Genomic DNA, 23,480 nt, shown 5'->3' with positions numbered 1-23,480 from the left:
TTAAAAAGCATCGGGGAGAGAATCGCACCCTGAGGCACTCCACACACCAAGGAGTGGCGGGATGACAATTCCCCCCCAAGCACCACCCTCTGTCCCCGACCAGAGAGAAACGAGCGCAGCCATTGAAGGGTTGTGCCCTGGATCCCCACGTCGGCAAGGCGGTGGTCCAGGAGTTCGTGATCGACCATGTTGAAGGCTGCTGACAGGTCTAGAAGAATCAGCAGCCCCGACCCGCCTCGATCCAGCTGCCTACGGAGATCATCTGTTAAGGCGACCAGAGCCGTCTCGGTCCCATGACCAGCGCGGAAGCCGGACTGGAATGGATCCAGAGCCGATGTTTCATCCAGAAACCTACCAAGCTGTTCCGCAACCGCTCTCTCAATCACCTTACCCAGGAATGGAAGATTCGAAACCGGGCGGTAATTGGATAGATCTAAGGGATCTAATGATGTTTTCTTTAAAAGCGGGCGCACCACTGCCTCCTTCAGTTCCCCTGGGAATGTCCCGGTGCCAAGGGACAAATTGATGATATCCCCCAGGGGGGCCCGCACCTCGTCTGGACACGCTCTAATCAGCCAGGACAGGCACGGGTCGAGAGGACAAGTGGTGGGCTTTCCAGCTCGGAGGAGTCTGTCCACATCGGCTGGGGATATCCGGTCAAAGTGGTCCAATACTGGACCCGAGGACAGTCGAGGGGCCTCCAGTTCCTTTATTGTATCGAAATTGGCGGGGAGGTCATGGCGGAGCAACAGGACCTTCTCCGCAAAAAAGCTCGCAAATGCCTCACAGCTGTGTGTCAAATTGTGTGTTAAATTTGGCTGTCCTTCGAGGGACGTTAAAGACCGAATTATACTAAATAATTGCGCCGGGCGAGAGCTGGCGGATGCAATGGAGGCCGAGAAGTAGGACTTCTTAGCGGCCTTCACTGCCATCTCATAAAAGGTAAAGGTAAAGGTACCCCTGCCCATACGGGCCAGTCTTGACAGACTCTGGGGTTGTGCGCCCATCTCACTCTATAGGCCGGGGGCCAGCGCTGTCCGCAGACACTTCCGGGTCACGTGGCCAGCGTGACAAGCTGCATCTGGCGAGCCAGCGCAGCACACGGAACGCCGTTTACCTTCCCGCTAGTAAGCGGTCCCTATTTATCTACTTGCACCCGAAGGTGCTTTCGAACTGCTAGGTTGGCAGGCGCTGGGACCAAGCGACAGGAGCGCACCCCGCCACGGGGATTCGAACCGCCGACCTTTCGATCGGCAAGTCCTATGCGCTGAGGCTTTAACCCACAGCGCCACCCGCGTCCCCATCTTATAGGGTTTTCATAAAAACCCTATAAGATGTTCTTGAAGCTCCGTCACGGGCACCCCGCCATACTCGCTCTAGCCGTCTGAGGTCCCGCTTCATTTTCCGGAGCTCCTCGGTAAACCAGGGAGCCTGGTTTCTGCGGGGTCGCAGAGGGCGCTTAGGTGCGATCTCATTGATGGCTGCCAGGAGCTGGGTATTCCAGCCCTCAACAAGCTCAGTCAATGAGTCGCCAGGGGGAGCAAGGTCCTGCAAGGTCATGAAGAGTCGGACACGACTAAACGACAAAACAACAACAACAAACCGATTTTGTAGCATTTGCTAAGCCACCCAGAAGGCAGACCATGGAGACAAAAGGAAATTGGGACAGGGCAAAGCCTTTTAGCAGAGGTTTGTCACTCTAAAACACAGCCCTAATCTACAAAAGTCTTTGTGCTGGTCCTCCCAGCAAACCGTCCCACACCTTTCTTTTTATCTTCCCTCTTCCCTGCTGAGCTCTTTTCAGCTGCTCTGGAAGCTTATCTTAAACTGCCTGTGTTAAGAAAATGCCAGAGGAAAAGGCAAACAATATGAGATGCATCTCCTTGGGGATTTGAAGCTTGCTTTCTCAACAGAGGCAAAATGGTATCTCTTTTTCCCACCCTGCCATGGATTGTTTCCAAGGTTTTCCTCCAAGTACCACAACATGTATTGATCCATTTAGTCAAAGTGCATTTACCAAAGCCTTAAAATCGTCGTATGTACTAATAACAAACTCGGTCTGTTTAGAAGGAAAATGAGGCCACTCCATAATAAAGTAGCATTCCCCCCCCCCCATACATGCAGGGGACTTCTGAGTCAAATGGATCTCTCTCTGATATAGAGAGAGAGGTGGCTTTAAAAGAGGGACAAGGTAGACAAACAGAACACAACAATCAATTGCTACTAGTTATGAAGGTTGTGTACTTCCACCAGGATCTAGGGGTGGGTAGATCTGTCATCTTCAGTCCCCATCCCCCCCCCCCCCCGTTTCTCATTTTATCAATCTATAATTCACTTCTCCGTGTTTCTGCAGTAATTTGTAATTATTATTGTTATTATTTCAAAACTCCCATGAAAATTCATCAGCAGTTCATTGCAAATGTCTCCTAATTAACACTTTTTACTAATGTGCACATTTCTGCAATCAGTTCCCCCTAGCATAATGCATTGTTGCCTATTATTTCCAGCAATATCCTCACCCTTTCCCTATACCTACACTTTTTTTTTTTTTGGTCTGAGAACTGTATTGCAAAATTCAAAGAAGTGTGAATTGCAAAGCATGGCTGTGTTTCGATCCTCGTCTTCTTTTGGAAAGTATGATTTTGGTAGGTTCGCCTTTAAACACAAGCTGAATCGGATTTCTTCACCATCCTTTGCAGGCTCAGAGGCATCAATCCCTGGCAGTCATGAGCAGGAAAAAGCTATTGTGATTCTGCTCTGCTTCTGGTTTCACATTAAGCACCTGATTATCTGCTGGGGGTTGGTGGTATTCTGAACTAGAAAGGCTGTGGATCTGATGTGTCAGGGCTCTTACTGTTTTTGTGTGAAAGCTCTGGGGATGAGGTTTCCACCACCTTCAGAGCAGCTTATATTTTGCACATTTTCTGCATGAACAAGGTACAGTCACTGACTATGATCATTGTGCTTCAGATTTGTTACATGACAGCCTTTTTGATAGCCTCAATAACTGGTCTTTGAAAACCATGCACTCCTAGTCTTCTGGAATCGAGCAGCGAAGGAGCAAAGGCAGTAGCTGGCTCGTTGTTGTTGGTTGTTGCGATGAAATAGGATTCCACTGGGTGAGAAGAGGCGTCATGCCGCATGCTTAATTCTGTAATTTAGTAGAAAGCTAATAACACCCCGGGTTGGGGAGAGCATCTATCCAATACCCGACATTTATGTGGTTCTTCTAGACTCATACAGTGGCGAAACAACTGCAGAGAGCAATAGAGTGGTTAAAGACAGCATCTTTCACTGGGTCAACCCCAGGGATGCTGAGAGGCGTCCTTTCGAAAACAATATCATTCACAGTTCACATTATCCACGTTATTAGCTGATAATGTATAGGACAGAAAGGCTAAAAGGAATCGAAAAAGGATTTTCTGGGTTTTCTTTGAAGCTAGAGCACAGTGGTTGTGTGTCCTACTTTAAGGAGGACACCTCTCTATTTGAAAGGGCTGTCTGTTTGAAGGCATACCCAGTCCATGTCTGGTTTAAAGATAAGGAATTTAGTGAGTGGCGATTGAGGCTGTGAATCTACACAAGGAACAGCTGGACCATAGACTGAGCAGGTCACCTGGTCACAGCCTATCCCACTAGGATGTGATGCTATTATTATTATAATTACAATTTCCATACCACCCTTTAGCCGAAGATCACAGGGGGGTTACAATATAGAAACAAAAAGATATATAACATAGTAACAAACCAAAACAATACCCCGTCCCCAGTTTAAAAGGCCATAGATTGTTTAATTAGCCAAAGGCCTGAGAGAAGAGATATGCAATGAAGGCACCAGGCGAGGTTCCCTGGGGAAAGCATTCCACAAGCAATGAGCCACCACAAAAAAGCCCATTTTCATGTTCCTGCTGTCTGGACCTCTCAGGGAGGAGGCGCACAAAGAAGAGCCTCAGATGATTTTTGTAGGGTCCAGGTAGGTCAGGCGTAGGCAAGCTCCGGCCCTCCAGATGTTTGGGACTACAATTCCCATCATCCCTGACCACTGGTCCTGTTAGCTAGGGATGATGGGAATTGCAGTCCCAAACATCTGGAGGGCTGGAGTTTGCCTATGCCTGAGGTAGGTTCATATGGGGGGAAGCGGTGCTTGAGATCTTGTGGTCCTGAGCCCTTTAAGGCTTTATAGATCAAAACCAGCACTTTGAGTTGGGACCAGTCAGTGCACTCAGGCCAGGATTGCTGTTATATGCTCAAACCATCTAACCCCTGTGAGCAGCCTGGCCGTCAGATTCTGCACAAGCTGGAGTTTCTAAACTGTCTTCAGATGCAGCCCCATATAGTAAAGGTAAAGGGACCCCTGACCATTAGGTCCAGTCGTGGCCGACTCTGGGGTTGCGGTGCTCATGTTGCTTTATTGGCCGAGGGAGCCGGCGTACAGCTTCCGGGTCATGTGGCCAGCATGACTAAGCCGCTTCTGGCGAACCAGAGCAGCGCACGGAAACGCTGTTTACCTTCCCGCCAGAGTGGTACCTATTTATCTACTTGCACTTTGATGTGCTTTTGAACTGCTAGGTTGGCAGGAGCAGGGACTGAGCAACGGGAGCTCACCCCGTCGTCACGGGGATTCGAACCGCCGACCTTCTGATTGGCAAGCCCTAGGCTCAGTGGTTTAACCCACAGCGCCACCCACGTCCCTAGCCCCATAAACACCTGGCAATATTCTAAGGTTACCAGAGGTTACAAGGGCAAAGTCAACAGAAGCTAGGCTATCCCTGTCCAGATAGGGGCGTAGCTGGTCCACCAGCCAAAGCTGATGGAAGGCCCTCTGTGCCACTGAGGCCAGCTGAGCCTCAAGCAACAGCAATGAACCCAGAAGCTGGATACCCGCTCCTTCGGAGGGAGTGTAACTCCATCAAGAGTAGGCAACTTCCCATCCATCCGGTCTGGGGAACCACCCACTAACAGTGCCTTGGTCTTACCTGTATTGACACTCATTCAGTCTGTTACCAAGGCAAGACAATGGTGCAGCACATCCAATTTGACTTGTTGTCTAAATTTGCACCCATCTGCATCGACTTATAAATAACATATGCAAACTTGATCCAACTGTGCCTTCCTTTCACCCTCCTCCACCCCACCCCACTTCAGAAGGATCATTGTATAATGATGACAGAGCATTGGTAGGCGTACCTAAAATTCACAGCATAGATGGGGAACCTGTAGTCCTCCAAATACAGTGGCATCTTGGTTCTCGAACGTAATCCGTTCTGGAAGTCCGTCCAACTTCCGAAACGTTCGAAAACCAAGACACGGCTTCCGATTGGCGCAGGCGCCCCGGAAACAATAGCCTCCAACCTCATCGGACATTCGGCTTCCAAAAAAAGTTCGCAAACCAAGGTGTTTACTTACGGGTTTGTGGTGTTCGGGTTCCGATCTGTTCCTCAACTAAGCCGTTTGAGAACCAAGGTTCCACTGCACTACAAGACCATAGCAACCATCATGGATGACTACTGGCCATGATTTCCTGGTAACTGATGGGAGCCGGAGTCCAACAACACCCAGAAGGTTACAGATTCTCCTTCCCGGATTGGACAGTGGGAAGAACTTGGTGAAGTTGTCCCTTGCGTTGGGTCTGCACCCTCTTAGGTTGCTGGCAGGAATGCACATAGCTCTGAATTGCTCCCCCAATGAGACAGATTTCCCCCATGCTGAAAACTAAGGAGAAGGCTAGGCTAGCATCCCACCATATGCAGAGAATTCAAAGTACAGTGGTGCCTCGCAAGACGAAATTAATTCATTCCGCGAGTTTTTTTGTCTAGCGAATTTTTCGTCTTGCGAAGCACGGTTTCCCATAGGAATGCATTGAAAATCAATTAATGCATTCCTATGGTCAAAAAAAGGCGAAACAAAGCCAAATTTGGTACAACAAGAGTTTATTAAGTGCTCTTTAAAGTCACACATACTGTAAAGAGCATTTCAAAATTCAAACCCAGAAATTTTTTAAAAAAACAGCAGAGTGGCCCAATGGTCACAGAAAATCATAAAAATGCAGGAAAAAACCACACAAGCTTCCAGATTCTTGCAAACTCCTCCCCAACTGTTTCCCCAGCCACCCACCACACAGAAATTCAAACCCAGATTTTTTTCGTCTTGCAAAGCAAGCCCATAGGGAAATTTGTCTTGCGAAGCAGCTTTAAAAACAGAAAACCCTTTTGTCTAGCGAGTTTTTCGTCTTGCGAGGCATTCGTCTTGCGGGGCACCACTGTATGTGTGATTCCCCTGGAGTATATTGAATAACCCAGATCATCCCAGCTCAACTGTAATGTTCAATCTACTCCACTCCACGCCACTGGTTATGTGAAAGGAGGATCCTGGGTTCAGAGTCCTTGCCTTTTTAATTGAAGCTTACACTGTTTTCCACTTATCTCTCCTGCTCCCTTTTGAAAAGCCAAATCCATTTCCAAAAACGGCATTTAAAAAAAAAATATCAAGCACATATCCTGGGGCTAGGCCTTTGTTCCCTTGTTCTTTAGAGGGGCCACCTCTCTTTCTCTCCGTCTTCAGCTGGAGATGGCTTAAGGCTGGCTGCGCAAATAGAACCTTTTTGGCTCGTCACTTCGGTTAATTACTGGATTCTTCCTGATGGATTTAGCTGGCTTTTTTCTTCGGCGCAGTGGAGGTCTCGCCTCCCCAACTGCTGGAGAACATGATGAAAGTGCCACTATTGTATCTACAAAAAGGGACGCCGTTTGCAGTGATGACACTACTAAGATATCTGAGCACATGAGGATTCTTCCCTGCACATTCATGCGCTCTCTCCCTCTCTCAACACACTAGAGCTCTTTATGGCAGCATGAAAAGGATAACAAGAGCTGTTAAAGGCCTTTCTTCAGTGATATTTTACAATATAATCCTAAATGCACTTGTCAGGGAGTAAGAGAGCAATGAATCACCCTTTCTGCTGGGCTGGAGTTGGGCTGGGTGGAGTTGTCCCTCTGCCAGCCTTGCCAGCCTGTGTTGACAATCCCACAGATCACCGCCTGTGGAGAGATGCCAATCTCATTCCACCGTCATTGACCTCCTGTTTCCTCCTGCCAAATGGGCAGGTGGAAATACAGTCATACCTCGGGTTACAGACACTTCAGGTTGCGCGATTTTGGGTTGCGCACCGCACTGAACCTGGAAGTACTAGAACTGGTTACTTCCAGGGTTTGACACTTGCGCATGCGCAGAAGCACCAAATTGCAACCCTCGTGTGCGCACATGCAGTGCTGCGGGTTGCGAACGCTGCGGGTTGAGAACGTGCTTCCCACATGGATCACATTCGCAACCCGAGCGTCTACTGTAGAATCATAGAATCGTAGAGTTGGAAGGGACCTTGAGGGTCCTCTAGTCCAGCCCCCTGCAATGCAGGAATCTCAGCTAAAGCATCTATGATAGAATCATAGAATCATAGAATCATAGAGTTGGAAGAGACCACAAGGGCCATCGAGTCCAACCCCCTGCCAAGCAGGAAACACCATCAGAGCACTCCTGACATATGGTTGTCAAGCCTCTGCTTAAAGACCTCCAAAGAAGGAGACTCCACCACACTCCTTGGCAGCAAATTCCACTGTCAAACAGCTCTTACTGTCAGGAAGTTCTTCCGAATGTTTAGGTGGAATCTTCTTTCTTGTAGTTTGGATCCATTGCTCCGTGTCCGCTTCTCTGGAGCAGCAGAAAACAACCTTTCTCCCTCCTCTATGTGACATCCTTTTATATATTTGAACATGGCTATCATATCACCCCTTAACCTCCTCTTCTCCAGGCTAAACATGCCCAGCTCCCTTAGCCGTTCCTCATAAGGCATCGTTTCCAGGCCTTTGACCATTTTGGTTGCCCTCCTCTGGACACGTTCCAGTTTGTCAGTGTCCTTCTTGAACTGTGGTGCCCAGAACTGGACACAGTACTCCAGGTGAGGTCTGACCAGAGCAGAATACAGTGGCACTATTACTTCCCTTGATCTAGATGCTATACTCCTATTGATGCAGCCCAGAATTGCATTGGCTTTTTTAACTGCCGCGTCACACTGTTGGCTCATGTCAAGTTTGTGGTCAACCAAGACTCCTAGATCCTTTTCATAGATGGCCACCCAATCTCTGCTTAAAAACCTCCAAGGAAGGAGAGTCCACAAACCTCCCGAGGGAGACCGTTCCACTGTCAAACAGTTCCTACTGTCAGAAAGTTCTTCCCATGTTTAGTCGGAATCTCCTTTCTTGTAACTTGAAGCCATTGGTTCAAGTCCAACTCTCCAGAGCAGGAGAAAACAGGCTAGTGCTGGTTTTCTGTGGCTTTCCAAGGGGCGAGGAGGGCATGGGGCTGAGCTGACCCCACTGCTGTCACATAGTGGCTCTGGGCTCAATCTCTGTGCCAGAGATTCCACCATGTGTGGAAGGGGTGAAGTTTAAGTGGTGGCCCCACAGCTCAATAAAGCCCCAAGGTAGGATAGCATGGTTCTCACACTCAGTGAGCCATGTTTGGGATCGTTCTCTAAGCCCCACTGGACTTGGTAAGGCTTACTTTATACTGGGCTGGAAGAACCCCAGAAATAATAATAATAATAATAATAATAATAATAATAATAATAATAATATAATTTATACCCCACCCATCTGTCTGGGTTTCCCCAGCCACTCTGGGAGGCTTCCAACAGAATATTGAAATACAATAATCTATTAAACATTAAAAACTCCCCTAAACAGTAGCCAATTAATTTTATTCCAAATATCACTTTCCTGTTCCATTGTACCTTCTACTCCCCAACTATTCTCCATCTCCTCAGTTGAGATCTCCTTTAATTTATCCCCTACCTCCTTTGGGATGAGCTCCCTTAACGGAGCCATTTTATCATAATACCACATTTTGGTAAGGGGAGAGAGGTCAGGAAAAAGCTCCCTTCTCCACTTCTCCCATACTCAGATGGACCCCATAAATGTTGATATTTTATCTACTCCCCTTTTCCTTTTCCTCCTATCAAATATTTGTAGAATAGGAACCACAACTAAAGAATCCCTGACAGATGGCCATCCAACCTCTGCTTAAAAACCTCCAGTGAAGGAGAGTACATGATCCTCCAAGGGAGTCTGTTCCACTGCCAAACAACTCTTAACCTTGTTTAAATTGTGAAATATGGATGACTTTGGAAGATGGGGTTTGGATTGAATAGCTACTAACACCCTCTTTGGACATTGTGCATGAGATTTTAAATCAGGGGTTGCCAACATGGGGTGCAGAGGCATCTCTGTGTTAGAATTCCTGCTCCATGATTGAAGTCATGGGATTATTGTCTTTCACATGACGGTGTATGTTTTGACTCCACTGAGTGGGATGTGACGGAGACAGGATGTTTGTGTTCCTGTGTTACGTGAAGTGGGACTATTGTCCTTTGTTCTTTTTCTCTTTGCTGTCTGATGCTAGAGAGGGAGCCATGTTGCAGTGCTCCGTGTGTGTTTATATGTAAATAAAGTAGATTAGCCAAAATGCTGAGTTGCTGAGGTGTGTTATGCAACTGCGCAAACTCTGCGGATCCCTAAGTGTGCCGGTGTCAGTTGGCATTGGTTGCTGTGATGTTCGGGCTGAAGAAAGCTTTTGAAGCTCCCGAACAATTGACCAGGAGGGAGAGAACATGCCAGTTGGGCATGTGTCTCTGCCAGGGTCCTACTCGAGTGTATGCTGAACCCCTGACACTGTGCACCCTTAGAGGGTATATTCACCCATCCCTAGCCGTGCCTCACCCCATCCCAGATGACAATTTTAAATAACCGATATCAACATGTGCAGAGCTTAACCCACCGAGAACAGCGAAAGAGAATTCCTGATTTGCTAAAAGGTTTCTGTTTGATTAGATTTCATGTTTATAGACTCCCCGTACAAATGGCATTAGGGTAAAGCGATAAATCAAAGATAAACGAGCCTGTAGTCTTGTCTTCAGGAAACCGAATGTGGGGAAGAGATTGGTGATAAGGGCGCAGTGTGAAGACATGTCTGGAACAAAGTCTCGCGTTCAAGCATTTCTTCTGCCGTGAATTCCATGGCGTGAATTTCATTGCCATAAAGGCAGGGTGGTGTAGCGGTTAGAGAGCTGGACTATGACCTTGAAGACCAGGGTTTGAACCCTAACTCAGCCAGGAAATTCATTGGGTGCCCTTGGACAAGTCACTACCTCTCAGCCTAGCCTACCTCACAGGGTTGTATTGTGGATAAAACAGGGAGGGGGTGAAGTATATATGTCACATTGGGCCCCTGGGAGGAAAAGTAGGATACAGTGGTGCCCCGCAAGATGAATGCCTCGCAAGACGGAAAACCCGCTAGACGAAAGGGTTTTCCGTTTTGGAGGTGCTTCGCAAAACGAATTTCCTATGGGCTTAAAATGTCTTGCGAGTTCCTGCAGGGTTTTTTTCCTCCCCCCCCCCTTTTTCCCAAGCCGCTAAGCCGCTTATCAGTTGATCTGCTAAGCCACTAAGCCGCTTAACAGCTGATCCGCTAAGCTGTTAAGCCGCTTAACAGCTGATCGCTAAGCCGCTTATCAGCTGATCTGCTAAGCCGCTTAACAGCTGATTGCTAAGCCGCTTATCAGCTGATCTGCTAAGCCGCTTAACAGCTGATCCGCTAAGCTGCTAAGCCGCTTATCAGCTGATCCGCTAAGCCACTAAGCCGCTTATCAGCTGATCCACTAAGCCCGCTAAGCCGCTAATAGCGCTAAGCCGCTAATGGGCTTGCTTCGCAAGACGAAAAAACCGCAAGACGAAGAGAATCGCGGAACAGATTCTTTTCGTCTTGCGAGGCACCACTGTATAAATGTAATAAACAGTATAATACTGATATATATAATATATAATATATAATATATAATATATAATATATAATATATAATATATAATATATAATATATAATATATAATATATAATATATAATATATAATATATAATATATAATATATAATATATAATATATAATATTGTACAGTGGTACCTCGGGTTAAGTACTTAATTCGTTCTGGAGGTCCGTACTTAACCTGAAACTGTTCTTAACCTGAAGCATCACTTTAGCTAATGGGACTTTCTCCTGCTGTCATGCCGCCGGAGCACAATTTCTGTTCTCATCCTGAAGCAAAGTTCTTAACCCGAGGTACTATTTCTGGGTTAGTGGAGTCTGTAACCTGAAGCGTATGTAACCTGAAGCATATGTAACCCGAGGTACCACTGTATTATAATAATACAATAATATAAATATAATAATCATTATAAATAATAATCTTTATTCACGAGTTGGCCTGAGGCAATCTACTTCTGCCAGCCTCAGTCTCCATATATGCAATATGGATACAGTAATACAGGCCTACAGTACAGGTGTGATGTTGCTAAAATAATGTTGGTGAAACTCTTTGAATGGTGTAAGGTATATACTTGAAGGAGTGTCTCCACCCCCATTGTTCAACCCGGACACTGAGGTCCAGCACCAAGGGCCTTCTGGCGGTTCCCTCCCTGTGAGAAGTGAGGTTACAGGGAACCAGGCAGAGGGCCTTCTCGGTAGTGGCGCCCTCCCTGTGGAACACCCTCTCGTCAGATGTCAAGGAAATAAACAGCTATTTGACTTTTAGAAGACATCTGAAGGCAACCCTGTTTAGGGAAGTTGTTAATGTTTGATGGTTTGTTGTGCTTTTAATTCTGTTGGGAGCCACCCAGAGTAGCTTGGAAACCCAGCCAGATGGGTGGGGGTATACATTATGATGATGATGATGATGATGATGATGATGATGAATCACAGACGGGGAATCTCCGCCCCAAGGACAGAATATTGGCTTTTCCTTTCACCTATCACTGCCATGGGACGCGGGTGGCGCTGTGGGTTAAAGCCTCAGCGTCTAGGACTTGCCGATCACATGGTTGGCGGTTCGAATCCCTGCGGCGGGGTGCGCTCCCGTCGTTCGGTCCCAGCACCTGCCAACCTAGCAGTTTGAAAGCACCCCTGGGTGCAAGTAGATAAATAGGGACCGCTTACCAGCGGGAAGGTAAACGGCGTTCCGTGTGCTGCGCTGGCTCACCAGATGCAGCTTGTCACGCTGGCCACGTGACCCGGAAGTGTCTGCGGACAGCGCTGGCTCCCGGCCTATAGAGCGAGATGAGCGCACAACCCTAGAGTCTGGCAAGACTGGCCCGTACGGGCAGGGGTACCTTTACCTTTACCTTATCACTGCCATGTTTCCTCTCTTTTCCCAGGTCCTTTCGATTTGTCCCAAAGACATGAGAGCAGATATCTGTGTACATCTCAACCGGAAAGTTTTCAACGAGCACCCGGCCTTTCGGCTAGCGAGCGACGGATGCTTGCGGGCCCTGGCGGTGGAGTTCCAGACAATCCACTGTGCCCCCGGAGACCTCATCTACCATGCGGGGGAAAGCGTGGACGCCCTCTGCTTCGTCGTCTCGGGATCCCTGGAAGTCATACAGGACGATGAGGTGGTGGCTATTTTAGGTAAGACGGTTTCTATTTCATCATCCCTATTCAGCGGAAGCGCTTCGCCACAGTGTGAAACTCGCTCCCACGCAACGGTGTCCGCCATCTTGGATGGCTTCAAAAGATGATTGGACAAATTCTTGAAGGGTAGGGCTATCGATGGCTGCCATACCCAGTGCTGGATTTACATATAGGCTAAACACATAGCTGTCAACTTTCTCTTTTCTTCCGAGGAATCCTATTCAGAATAAGGAAATTCCCCTTAAAAAAAGGGGAAACGTTGACAGCTATGGCTAAACAAGCTATAGCTTAGGGACCCACACTCTTGATGGCCCCCCCAAAAATTAAAGGAAAAAAAACTGGATGTAAATTTCTAAAATATAAGGGGAAAAAACAAATAAAATAAAAACTACATACAGCAACAGTGTTTGTGTTGTGTAGGCTCCTATGATGTAAGTAATGGGCCCCGCCTGCTAGCCTGCTCCCTCAAATATCACTGGTTTGCTCATTTCTATATCAATTACTTTGATAAAATACATATTTTGTTATGTGCAAATGGCTTTAGATACATAAATTAGGCCCATAAATTACCATGTAGCATATATTCAACAGAAAAAAACAGCGACAAAATTTGTTGTTGACAAAGGACAGCTGGACATATAAAAGGCCCCATTACCTTCAGTAGCTTAGGGCCTCATCAAACCTCAATCCGGACCTGGCCATACCGTCCAACTTTTGGAAACTCAAACCAAGATGTGCATCTTCCGGGATGCACTCCCGGGTGGGTATTGTGACCTGTGCCTCTCTTTCTCCCCCACACCACAGGGCGAGAGCATAGCATGAGAGCTTGGCACCCAAAATGGCTTCCACAATGTCATGTGAAAAAAATGGGATGTCCTGGTTTTTCCCCAGGGCACTTGGCAGGTGTAGTGGATCCACCTTTTTGTTGTTGTTGTTTAGTCGTGTCAGACTCTTCGTGACCCCATGGACCAGAGCACGTCAGGCACTCCTGTCTTCCACTGCCTCCCACAGTTTGGTCAAACTCATGCTGGTAGCTTTGAGAACACTGTCCAACCATCTCATCCTCTGTCGTCCCCTTCTCCTTGTGCCCTCCATCTTTCCCAACATCAGGGTCTTTTCCAGGGAGTCTTCTCTTCTCATGAGGTGGCCAAAGTATTGGAGCCTCAGCTTCAGGATCTGTCCTTCCAGTGAGCACTCAGGGCTGATTTCCTTCAGAATGGATAGGTTTAAATTTTTGCAGTTCATGGGACTCTCAAGAGTCTCCTCCAGCACCATAATTCAAAAGCATCAATTCTCCGGCGATCAGCCTTCTTTATGGTCCAGCTCTCACTTCCGTATATCACTACTGGGAAAACCATAGCTTTAACTATGCGGACCTTTGTTGGCAAGGTTCCACCTTTTACCACCAATTAATAGTGTGGTGGACTCACCTCACTAACTGTCCCCAATTACATATAGCTCACACACCTCACTGTATGCTAATTCTTGGTTACCAGGTGTCCCCGTTTCCCAGGGACAGTCCCCGGATTTATAAATCAGTCCCCGTACAAAATCCATGGAAGTTGAAAAGCGTCCACGTATTCACTGGAAAAAAACCCTGGTAACCTTATGCTAATTACACAAATTTCTACAATTTACCACAGGCTATCGTGTGGGGGACTTGTATGAGGGGAAATTTAGAGATTAGAGTCTCAAGCCGGAGTCGATCAAACAAACAGGAAAAGTTTTATTAAGCAAAAAGAAGTGGGGTTAGAAGTTGCATACTGTCAGTTAAAGGTAAAAGTAAAGGAGACCTGGGCAGTTAAGTCCAGTCAAAGGCGACTATGGGGTTGCGGTGCTCATCTCGCTTTCAGGCCGAGGGAGCTGGCATTTGTCCACAGACAGCTTTCTGGGTCATGTGGTCAAGACACTGTGACGGAAACCAGAGTGCATGGAAATGCCATTTACCTTCCTGCCGCAGCGGTACCTATTTATCTACTTGCACTGGTGTGCTTTTGAACTGCTAGGTTGGCAGGAGCTGGGACAGAGCAACGGGAGCTCACCCTGTCGCGCGGATTCGAACTGCCAACCTTGCGATCGGCAAGCCCAAGAGGCTCAGTGATTTAGACCTCGGCGCCACCTTCTGTGAATCCCTGCAACGGGGTGAGCTCCCGTTGCTCTGCCCCAGCTGCTGTTCTGATAGTCTTGTATTTTGTGTGGCATCCGATTATCAGAGGTATACTGCGCTTGAATGTGGAGGCTCCATTTAGCCAGCATTTCTAAGCACTGTTTATCATCCCTTTGCTCCCCAAGTCTGTCCAATCCTTTTCTAAAGATATCTAAGCAAGGAGTTCCTTGGTGCACTTACGATAGCAGATTTAAAACAACAGTGCGCCTATTCAGAGCTAGGAAAAACAACAGGAACAGGGTCGGCCGGGTGTCTGGAAATTAGTTGCTGATTTCTAGTAATTTGACATAATTTTCTAGCCGTGTGAATACAAGCCGCAAAACGATATTAGAATCAACGAAGAAAAATTAACAAAATAGGTGTTGGCTTCTTCCCTCCTCTTGCTTTAATTTAGCAGTAAAGTTAAATATGTAGTATACTTGGCTATCGTAACAGATCTCTAATGTGGTGGTAATGAAGTGTTGTCCTCCCTAGGGAACCATGTTCACAGAGTGCATCCCTCAGCTCATCTGGCTCAGATAATATTGTTCTGGAGCTTTGCCCACCAGTGTTAAACCCTTTAAGATATACACACAGATCTGTTCTTTGATATGAACATCTTGTGTGTGTGTGTGTGTGTGTGTGTGTGTGTGTGTGTGTGTGTGTATATATATATATATATATATATATATATAAAATTTCCCTTCCAGATTCTTTATCTGTTAGGACCCCTGTTACAAACCACTTCTTGTTTTTATCTCCTTTCCCCCCATAATACTGTTTTACTGTTTGCATTTTCCTACACTATTTAGAGATTTAACATATGAATGGTTTTAAAAAGGTGTGTGTGTGTGTGTGTGTGTGTGTTGGAAAGTCGCTTGTCTGGACAACTCTTAAACTATCATAACCAAATTTGCATGACTCCTGAGACGAGAAGATTTTTGGTCAATGTTTGGCTGCGATTGGATGCCATGTCGAATCAAGATGGTGAACTGAACCTTTTAAAACTCCACTGATTCCAAAACTGTGCTGGTTCTTTTTTGGGGAGGGCTGAGAATTCCCAAGCAACGCCCCATACAAGAGTGGAAGGGTTTTATAGTTGGAAATGTTGTAAGTTGCTCTGGGAGTTTTTGATTTTCCCCATCATGATTTCACTTCTCCCTATTTCAGCATCAGTTTGATTTTCTTTTCTTTTTTTGTAAGTCTGCACAAAAAATTGAGTTTTCATGCCTCCAAATGCATGCAATTTGTACACAATTTTGCATACTATACACGTTTGCCAGCAATTTCCCCTAATGCAATGCATTTGTGTTCACCGCTATAAGCATTTTCTGGATGCTTTCCCCCAGTATAAACACTTCTGTATGCAATTTTTGGACAACTGCATCACAAAATTCAGAAAAGTGTGAATTTCTGGGTGTTTCATTTCGTATATTAGTTTGGAAAGTGTGCATTAGATACATTAGTATAAAAATCAAAGCACATTAATTCCCACCCACCCCATTCCTACTCTTTACTCTCCCTGAAAAATGGGGGTAATTTTCACCCTGGAACTGGGAATGCCCCTGTGTTGTCAAGGCCATTACTTTACTGCTAGCTTTTTCTGCAATGTCTGCTTTTGCAGAGCAAACCTCAGGCAGGGAAACAATCTCATCTCACTAGGTTCAGTGATGTTGTAAACAAAACTGGGATGATGTCTAAACAAGAATTACAGCATAAGGAGATTTGCATTTGCCCTGATAACAGCGTTTGCAGTTCTTTTCATCTGGAATCAGGAAAAGTATTTTCTTTTGTTTTGCCAATTAACTAGTTCTGATCCACTGCTTGCAAAATGGAGCTGGCCTCCCTGGCCAGTTTATTTTCCTGCTATATACAACAAGGTTTGTGGGTTTTTGGTTTTTTTTACTGTTGGGCGAATAATCCATTTTATGTCAAAATACAGAACAGAGACCTGCAGATTGATGTAGCACAAGAGGCACAGAACACGATGCAAACTTCTAAACCTTTCCAATCCAGCACTGGGGAGCTTGCTTTTAAATTGGCACCCAGGTGGTATCTGGCACATAAAATGTCACTTACTAACAAGCAATTCATGAGGTATTAGCAGGGAAGATGCGGCAAAACAGGCATGCGTATTTGCCCTTGGTGACGGTGTTATTATAAGAGATGGGAAATACTGTGAATAAAAATCTCACATTCATTAAAATAATGTGCTCTTTGGGGGAATGGTTTCCCGCTCCAAATGTAATTGACTCAGTTAACGAGAAACTAAGCCTGTGAACCGGATTTAGCTGAGTCCCGAAGCCCCAAACAAATTGGGCTGAATCGGGGGGATCTGGGCCAGGTTGAGAGAGTCCTGGATTGCCATGGGTTGGGTAGCCCAGAGTGATCTGGGGCTGCTAGAGGGCAGGACATAGGAAGAAGCTAGACCCTTCAAGTGTCCCTATTTCCAGGGGCAGTCCCAGTTTTACAGAAGCCACCCTGGTTTCTGATTTGATCCCGGAATGTCTCATTTTTCCTTGTTGTTGTTGTTTAGTTGTTTAGTCGTGTCTGACTCTTCGTGACCCCATGGACCAGAGCACGCCAGGGACTCCTGTCTTCCACTGCCTCCCGCAGTTTGGTCAAACTCATGCTGGTAGCTTCGAGAACACTGTCCAACCATCTCATCCTCTGTCGTCCCCTTCTCCTTGTGCCCTCCATCTTTCCCAACATCAGGGTGTTTTCCAGGGAGTCTTCTCTTCTCATGAGGTGGCCAAAGTATTGGAGCCTCAGCTTCAGGATCTGTCCTTCCAGTGAGCACTCAGGGCTGATTTCCTTCAGAATGGATAGGTTTGATCTTCTTGCAGTCCATGGGACTCTCAAGAGTCTCCTCCAGCACCATAATTCAAATGCATCAATTCTTCGGCCATCAGCCTTCTTTATGGTCCAGCTCTCAATTCCATACATCACTACTGGAAAAACCATAGCTTTAACTATACGGGTCTTTGTTGGCAAGGTGATGTCTCATTTTTCCTTAGGACATCCCTATTTTCAGTGCAGAAATGTTGGAGGGTCTGGAGTTATGCAACCTCCAAGCCAAGGAGATAAATAACTATACAGTGGTACCTTGGTTCCCGAATGGCTTAGTTGTTGAACAAATCGGCTCCTGAATGCTGCAAACCCGGAAGTAAGTGTTCCCGTTTGTGAACGTTATTCGGAAGCCGAACGTCCGATGGCAGCTTCCGCAGCTTCCAATTGAGTGCAGCCAATCGGAAGCTGCACCTTGGTTTTTGAACGGTTCCAAGAGTCGAATGGACTCCCGGAACGGATTAAGCTCAAGAACCAAGGTACCATTGCACAACCTTTAGAAGACATCTGAAGATAGGGAAGTTTTTTTAAATGTTTAATGGTTTACTGTGTTTTATATATGTGAGAAAATGCCCAGAGTGGCTGGGGCAACCCAATCAGAGGGTGGGCTACAAACAATAAAATGATGGAGAAATGTTGGAAGGTATGAGAAGCAGGCATGGATGGGAAGGAGAAATTGCAAAAAGGAAGGGAGTTACCAGGCAGCTACATGTTTGTGGGAGAAGGTGGTGGGGATGCCTTTCCCACTTGATCTCTCCTTCTTCCTGCCCCCAAAGCAGCACCACACATGACTGAATTTTTTGCTTACCAGCTGGTAAGCTGCAGGATTTGATCCTGTGCTGTGCCAAGATGCTGTTCCTTTGTTGCCAGTTTCTCTGTGAATTGATGGTGGGTGGAGAATCCAGGGTAGGTACCCAGAACTGGACACATTATCCCAGGTGTGGTTTGACCAAGGCGGGTTACATACGCTTCAGGTTGCAGACCCTGCTAACCCAGAAATAGTGCTTCAGGTTAAGAACTTTGCTTCAGGGTGAGAACCGAAATTGTGCTCCAGCGGTACAGTGGCAGCAGGAGGCCCCATTAGCTAAAGTGCTGCTTCAGGTTAAGAACAGTTTCAGATTAAGTACGGACCTCCGGAACAAATTAAGTACAGTGGTACCTCGGGTTAAGTACTTAATTCGTTCCAAAGGTCCGTTCTCAACCTGAAACTGTTCTTAGCCTGAAGCACCACTTTAGCTAATGGGGCCTCCTGCTGCCACCGCACGATTTCTGTTCTCATCCTGAAGCAAAGTTCTTAACCTGAGGTACTATTTCCAGAGTCTGTAACGTGAAGCGTATGTAACCCGAGTTACCACTGGACTTCCCTTGATCTGGATACTATACTGCTGTTGACGCAGCCTAGAATAGCAGTAAGGTAAAGGTAAAGGTACCCCTGCCCGTACGGGCCAGTCTTGACAGACTCTAGGGTTGTGCTCCCATCTCACTCAAGAGGCCGGGGGCCAGCGCTGTCCAAAGACACTTCCGGGTCACGTGGCCAGCATGACATCGCTGCTCTGGCAAGCCAGAGCCGCACACGGAAACGCCGTTTACCTTCCTGCTAGTAAGCGGTCCCTATTTATCTACTTGCACCCGGGGGTGCTTTCGAACTGCTAGGTTGGCAGGCGCTGGGACCGAACAACGGGAGCGCACCCCGCCGTGGGGATTCGAACCGCTGACCTTTCGATCGGCAAGCCCTAGGCGCTGAGGCTTTTACCCACAGCGCCACCTGCGTCCCGCAAAAATAGCAGTAGCTCTCTCTTTTTGCTGCTGCTGCTGCTCTCTTGCATTTTGCAAACTCAGTATGCACTGCATGCCTTGAGTTACTTGGAGGATTTGGGCCAGCCCCGAGTTCAAGGAACGCAGCTTTAATTACTGTAAGTGCCTTTCATTCTTTTTTCCCGTTGTCACGGGCAAGCCGTTCTGGGCATTAGTTACGTTTATGGTGCAACGTAGAAGCCGAGAGGAGATATAAATCTCGCTCAGAGGGAATTGAACGGGGAGAGTCTGACTAAGGCATTTTCCTCATGTGCTTTGGCAGACCATTTAGCAGAAGCAAGCTGTGATTAATCGTGCCCGTTTTCCTCCAAACAACACAGAAAAAGGTGGCATTTTCTTTCTTTTTTTTCTTCTTTTTTTCTTTTGCAAGTGTGGAAGGGAAACTATGCCAGATGAATATGCAAAAGCCTTCCCTCCTGATAGCTACCATGCATGCGATGGCAGAGAAAACCGTTCTCTCTGCCTTCCATGGATCTGCCCCACATTGAGCAAGCAGAAGGCAAGAAGAGCATGCATTAGTTCGCAAGTGGAATTTTAAGGCTTTCCAACACTGAAATTAGTCACTCTCTATCCTCGCTACATAGGGACCCGGGTGACACTGTGGGTTAAACCACAGAGCCTAGGACTTGCTGATCAAATCCCCGCAACGGAGTGAGCTCCCGTTGCTCGGTCCCTGCTCCTGCCAGCCTAGCGGTTCAAAAGCACATCAAGTGCAAGTAGATAAATAGGTACCACTTTGGTGGGAAGGTAACCAGCATTTCCATGCACTGCTCTGGTTCGCCAGAAGCGGCTTAGTCATGCTGGCCACATGACCCGGAAGCTGTACGCCGGCTCCCTCGGCCAATAAAGCGAGATGAGCGCCGCAACCCCAGAGTCGTCCACGACTGGACCTAATGGTTAGGGGTCCCTTTACATTTACCCTCACTACATTACAGTGGTACCTCAGGTTACAGACTCCGCTAACCCAGAAATAGTACCTCGGGTTAAGAACTTTGCTTCAGGATGAGAACAGAAATCATGTGGCAGCAGTGGGAGGCCCCATTAGCTAAAGTGGTGCTTCAGGTTAAGAACAGTTTCAGGTTAAGAACAGACCTCTAAAAACGAATTAAGTTCTTAACCCAAGGTACCACTGTATATGCATGGTTTTTTCTTGGGAAAAAGCCCTTAATAATGTTGATCCCCCCCCCCCCCAGTCTCATTCAGTGACATTTTTTTCCCTTATTGGCTGTGTCTTCTTGCCCCTGCTGGTTTAGGGCTTCTTTTTCTTTCCTAAAAAATATGATCCCAAGCAAGCAGGGATGCTGAAGTGAATGTGATGTCATCACAATGCTATGTAGCCAGATTTGGCCCCAATGACACTGAGGCCCATCTGCACTAGACATTTAAAGCACTCCTACACCACTTTAAGCAGTCATGGTGTCCCCCAAATGAATCCTAGAATTGTAGATTGGGGCAGAGGGCAGGCAGCTGTGAGGATGCTGTCAGTAGCTCCCAGCTGGTTGCCCAGGAAAGTATAAAGACAAGGAAAGGTGGGAGAGAGAATTGGGGCCATTAATTGCGAAGCTGGGGGAGGGGCCCAGATGCCAAATTGGCTATGGGGATAACAACTTGGAGATGTGCTGCTGGTCCTCTCATCTCTCTTCTTGAAAAACTGGATTTGAGTGCGAGGCTTAACTATGTTTTGTTTCATTTGTTTTATGGGGTAACATTGAGCGAGTTTTCTGTACCTAAAGTGGCAACTGCTTTGGCAACAAGCCCTGCAGAAATGAGCATAAGAAGTAAATAATTCACAACGAGTCCCACAGAGCTAAGTCTTCTTTAATGACAGCTAACTGATGTGCCATTAAGATTCCTTCGTCAACATTTTATTTCCCCAAGAATGCTGTATCTTCCTCGTTAAATGACTGCTGGTCTAATATCTATGGCACCAGATTTAGCTGTGAGGCAGTTTAAGTGGAACCTATGTCTTCCAGTAAAGAATCTGTGACTTTTCCTGTAAAGCAGGGATATGGAACCTGTTGCTACCCAGATGCTGGTTGTTCGACGACGAGTTCCATCATCCCTGGCCATTGACCATGGCAGCTAGGGCTGATGAGACTTCAAATCCATTAATGTCTGGAGACCCTTATGAGGAATGGTTAAAGAAGCTGGGTATGTTTAGCCTGGGAAAGAGGAAACTGAGAGGAGACAGGATAGTCATCTTCAGATATCTAAAAGGTTGTCACATGGAAATTGCAGCAAGCTTGTTTTTTCCTGCTCTGGAGGGTAGGACCCAAACCGGTAGCTTCAAGTTACAAGAAAGGAGATTCCGACTGAACATCAGGAAGAACTTTCTGACAGTAAGAGCTGTTCGACAGTGGGACGGTCTCCCTTGGGAGGTTGTGGAGGTTCCTTGGGAGGTTCCTTGGAGGTTATTAAGCAGAGGTTGGATGGCCATCTGTCATGGATGCTTTAGCTGAGATTCCTGCATTGCAGGGGGTTGGAATAAATGAGCCTGGGGAACCCTTCCAACTCTGTGATTTTATGATTCCTCAAGATCTTCACCCTCATCTAATTCATATTGTCTATACTAGCCTTTCTCAACCTGGGTTCCTTGAGATGCTTAGAACTACAATTCAGTCAGCCAGTGGTCAGAGATGATGGGAGTAGGAATCCAAAATCTGGATGACATCAGGGTGGGTTGTGGTGTTTGTGTCAGTCATGAAAACGGAGTACTCAAAGGGAGTATGTTGCCATAAATCATTATTTATTTATTTTTATACATACCTCATCCATCTGGCTGGGTTTCCCCAGCCACTCTGGGCAGCTTCCAACAAAAGATTAAAAATACATTAAAACATAGAACTGTATAGTTGGAAGGGTCAACTAGTCCAACCCCATGCAATACAGGAATCACAACTATTGTTCAGATGAAGGTGCCAAATGATAGGAAGCTGAACAATTGGTCCACCTAGCAGTCTTGCTTGTGCTGGGGTAGCCAACATGGTACCCTCCAATTCCTATCAGCCCAAGCCAACATGGCCAAAGATCAGGGATGATGGGAGTTCATCAACATTTGGAGGGCACTATTTTGGCTGCCCAGGGGACGCAGGTGGCGCTGTGGGTTAAAGCCTCAGCACCTAGGGCTTGCCGATCGCATGGTCGGCGGTTCGAATCCCCGCGGCGAGGTGCGCTCCTGTCGTTCGGTCCCAGCGCCTGCCAACCTAGCAGTTCGAAAGCACCCTCGGGTGCAAGTAGATAAATAGGGACCGCTTACTAGCGGGAAGGTAAACGGTGTTCCGTGTGCTGCGCTGGCTCGCCAGATGCAGCTTGTCATGCTGGCCATGTGACCCGGAAGTGTCTGTGGACAGCACTGGCTCCCTGCCTATAGAGTGAGATGAGCGCACAACCCTAGAGTCTGGCAAGACTGGCCCATACAGGCAGGGGTACCTTTACCTTTACCTTTATTTTGGCTGCCCACTGGTCTACAATAATGCCAAGCAGCTCTTCACACTTTGAGAGAGGAGCCTTTTACAGCCCTACCTGCAACTAGGTATGGACAGATCAACCTGTTCCTAGCCCATGGCTATCTCAGATGTGTTCATTCATAAATCTGTCCCATCCTTTTCCTTCATTAATCTTCAGCTTGAAAAACACACACAAACAACTCAAAAACCCCCGGAGAACTTTGAATGAGGAAAACATATTGCTGTGCTTGAAAGCAGGACCAAATGCAACCTTGTATCTGCTGGACCTGACCAACTTCATAATAAACGACAAGGCAGTTAATCACCAGCTCAGCAAGCATTTGGGGGGGGGGGCAGCCTGCAATAACATCAAGTAATATATGCTGGTGTCCTTGCTGTGTTCCTTCTCCTGCTACGGGAGTTTAGAACTCACTTTGCTGCACAAAACAGCTTCGTTCCATCTTTCTTTCTTGTTGTTGTTTAGTCGTTTAGTCATGTCCGTCTCTTCGTGACCCCATGGACCAGAGCACGCCAGGCACTTCTGTCTTCCACTGCCTCCCGCAGTTTGGTCAAACTCATGCTTGTAGCTTCGAGAACACTGTCCAACCATCTCGTCCTCTGCCGTCCCCTTCTCCTTGTGCCCTCCATCTTTCCCAGCATCAGTGTCTTCTCCAGGGAGTCTTCTCTTCTCATGAGGTGGCCAAAGTACTGGAGC

At 46.9% G+C, this 23,480-nt stretch overlaps 1 protein-coding gene across 1 annotated transcript in view; it reads left to right on the top strand.

The window, feature by feature from the left end:
* The window catches only part of KCNH5 (potassium voltage-gated channel subfamily H member 5), a 197,375-nt gene that overhangs the window by 132,612 nt on the left and 41,283 nt on the right, over positions 1–23,480 (top strand). Inside the window, exon 9 of the mRNA XM_028741055.2 lies at positions 12,256–12,508. Within this exon, the coding sequence (XP_028596888.2) occupies positions 12,256–12,508 (253 nt within the window). The remainder of the gene's footprint in view (positions 1–12,255; positions 12,509–23,480) is intronic.

The sequence above is a fragment of the Podarcis muralis genome, chromosome 1, assembly GCF_964188315.1.
Source record: "Podarcis muralis chromosome 1, rPodMur119.hap1.1, whole genome shotgun sequence".
NCBI classification, from domain to species: Eukaryota; Metazoa; Chordata; class Lepidosauria; order Squamata; family Lacertidae; genus Podarcis; species Podarcis muralis.
The sequence above is the reverse complement of the archived record's forward strand: the minus strand, read 5'-3'. Positions and strand labels throughout refer to the sequence as shown.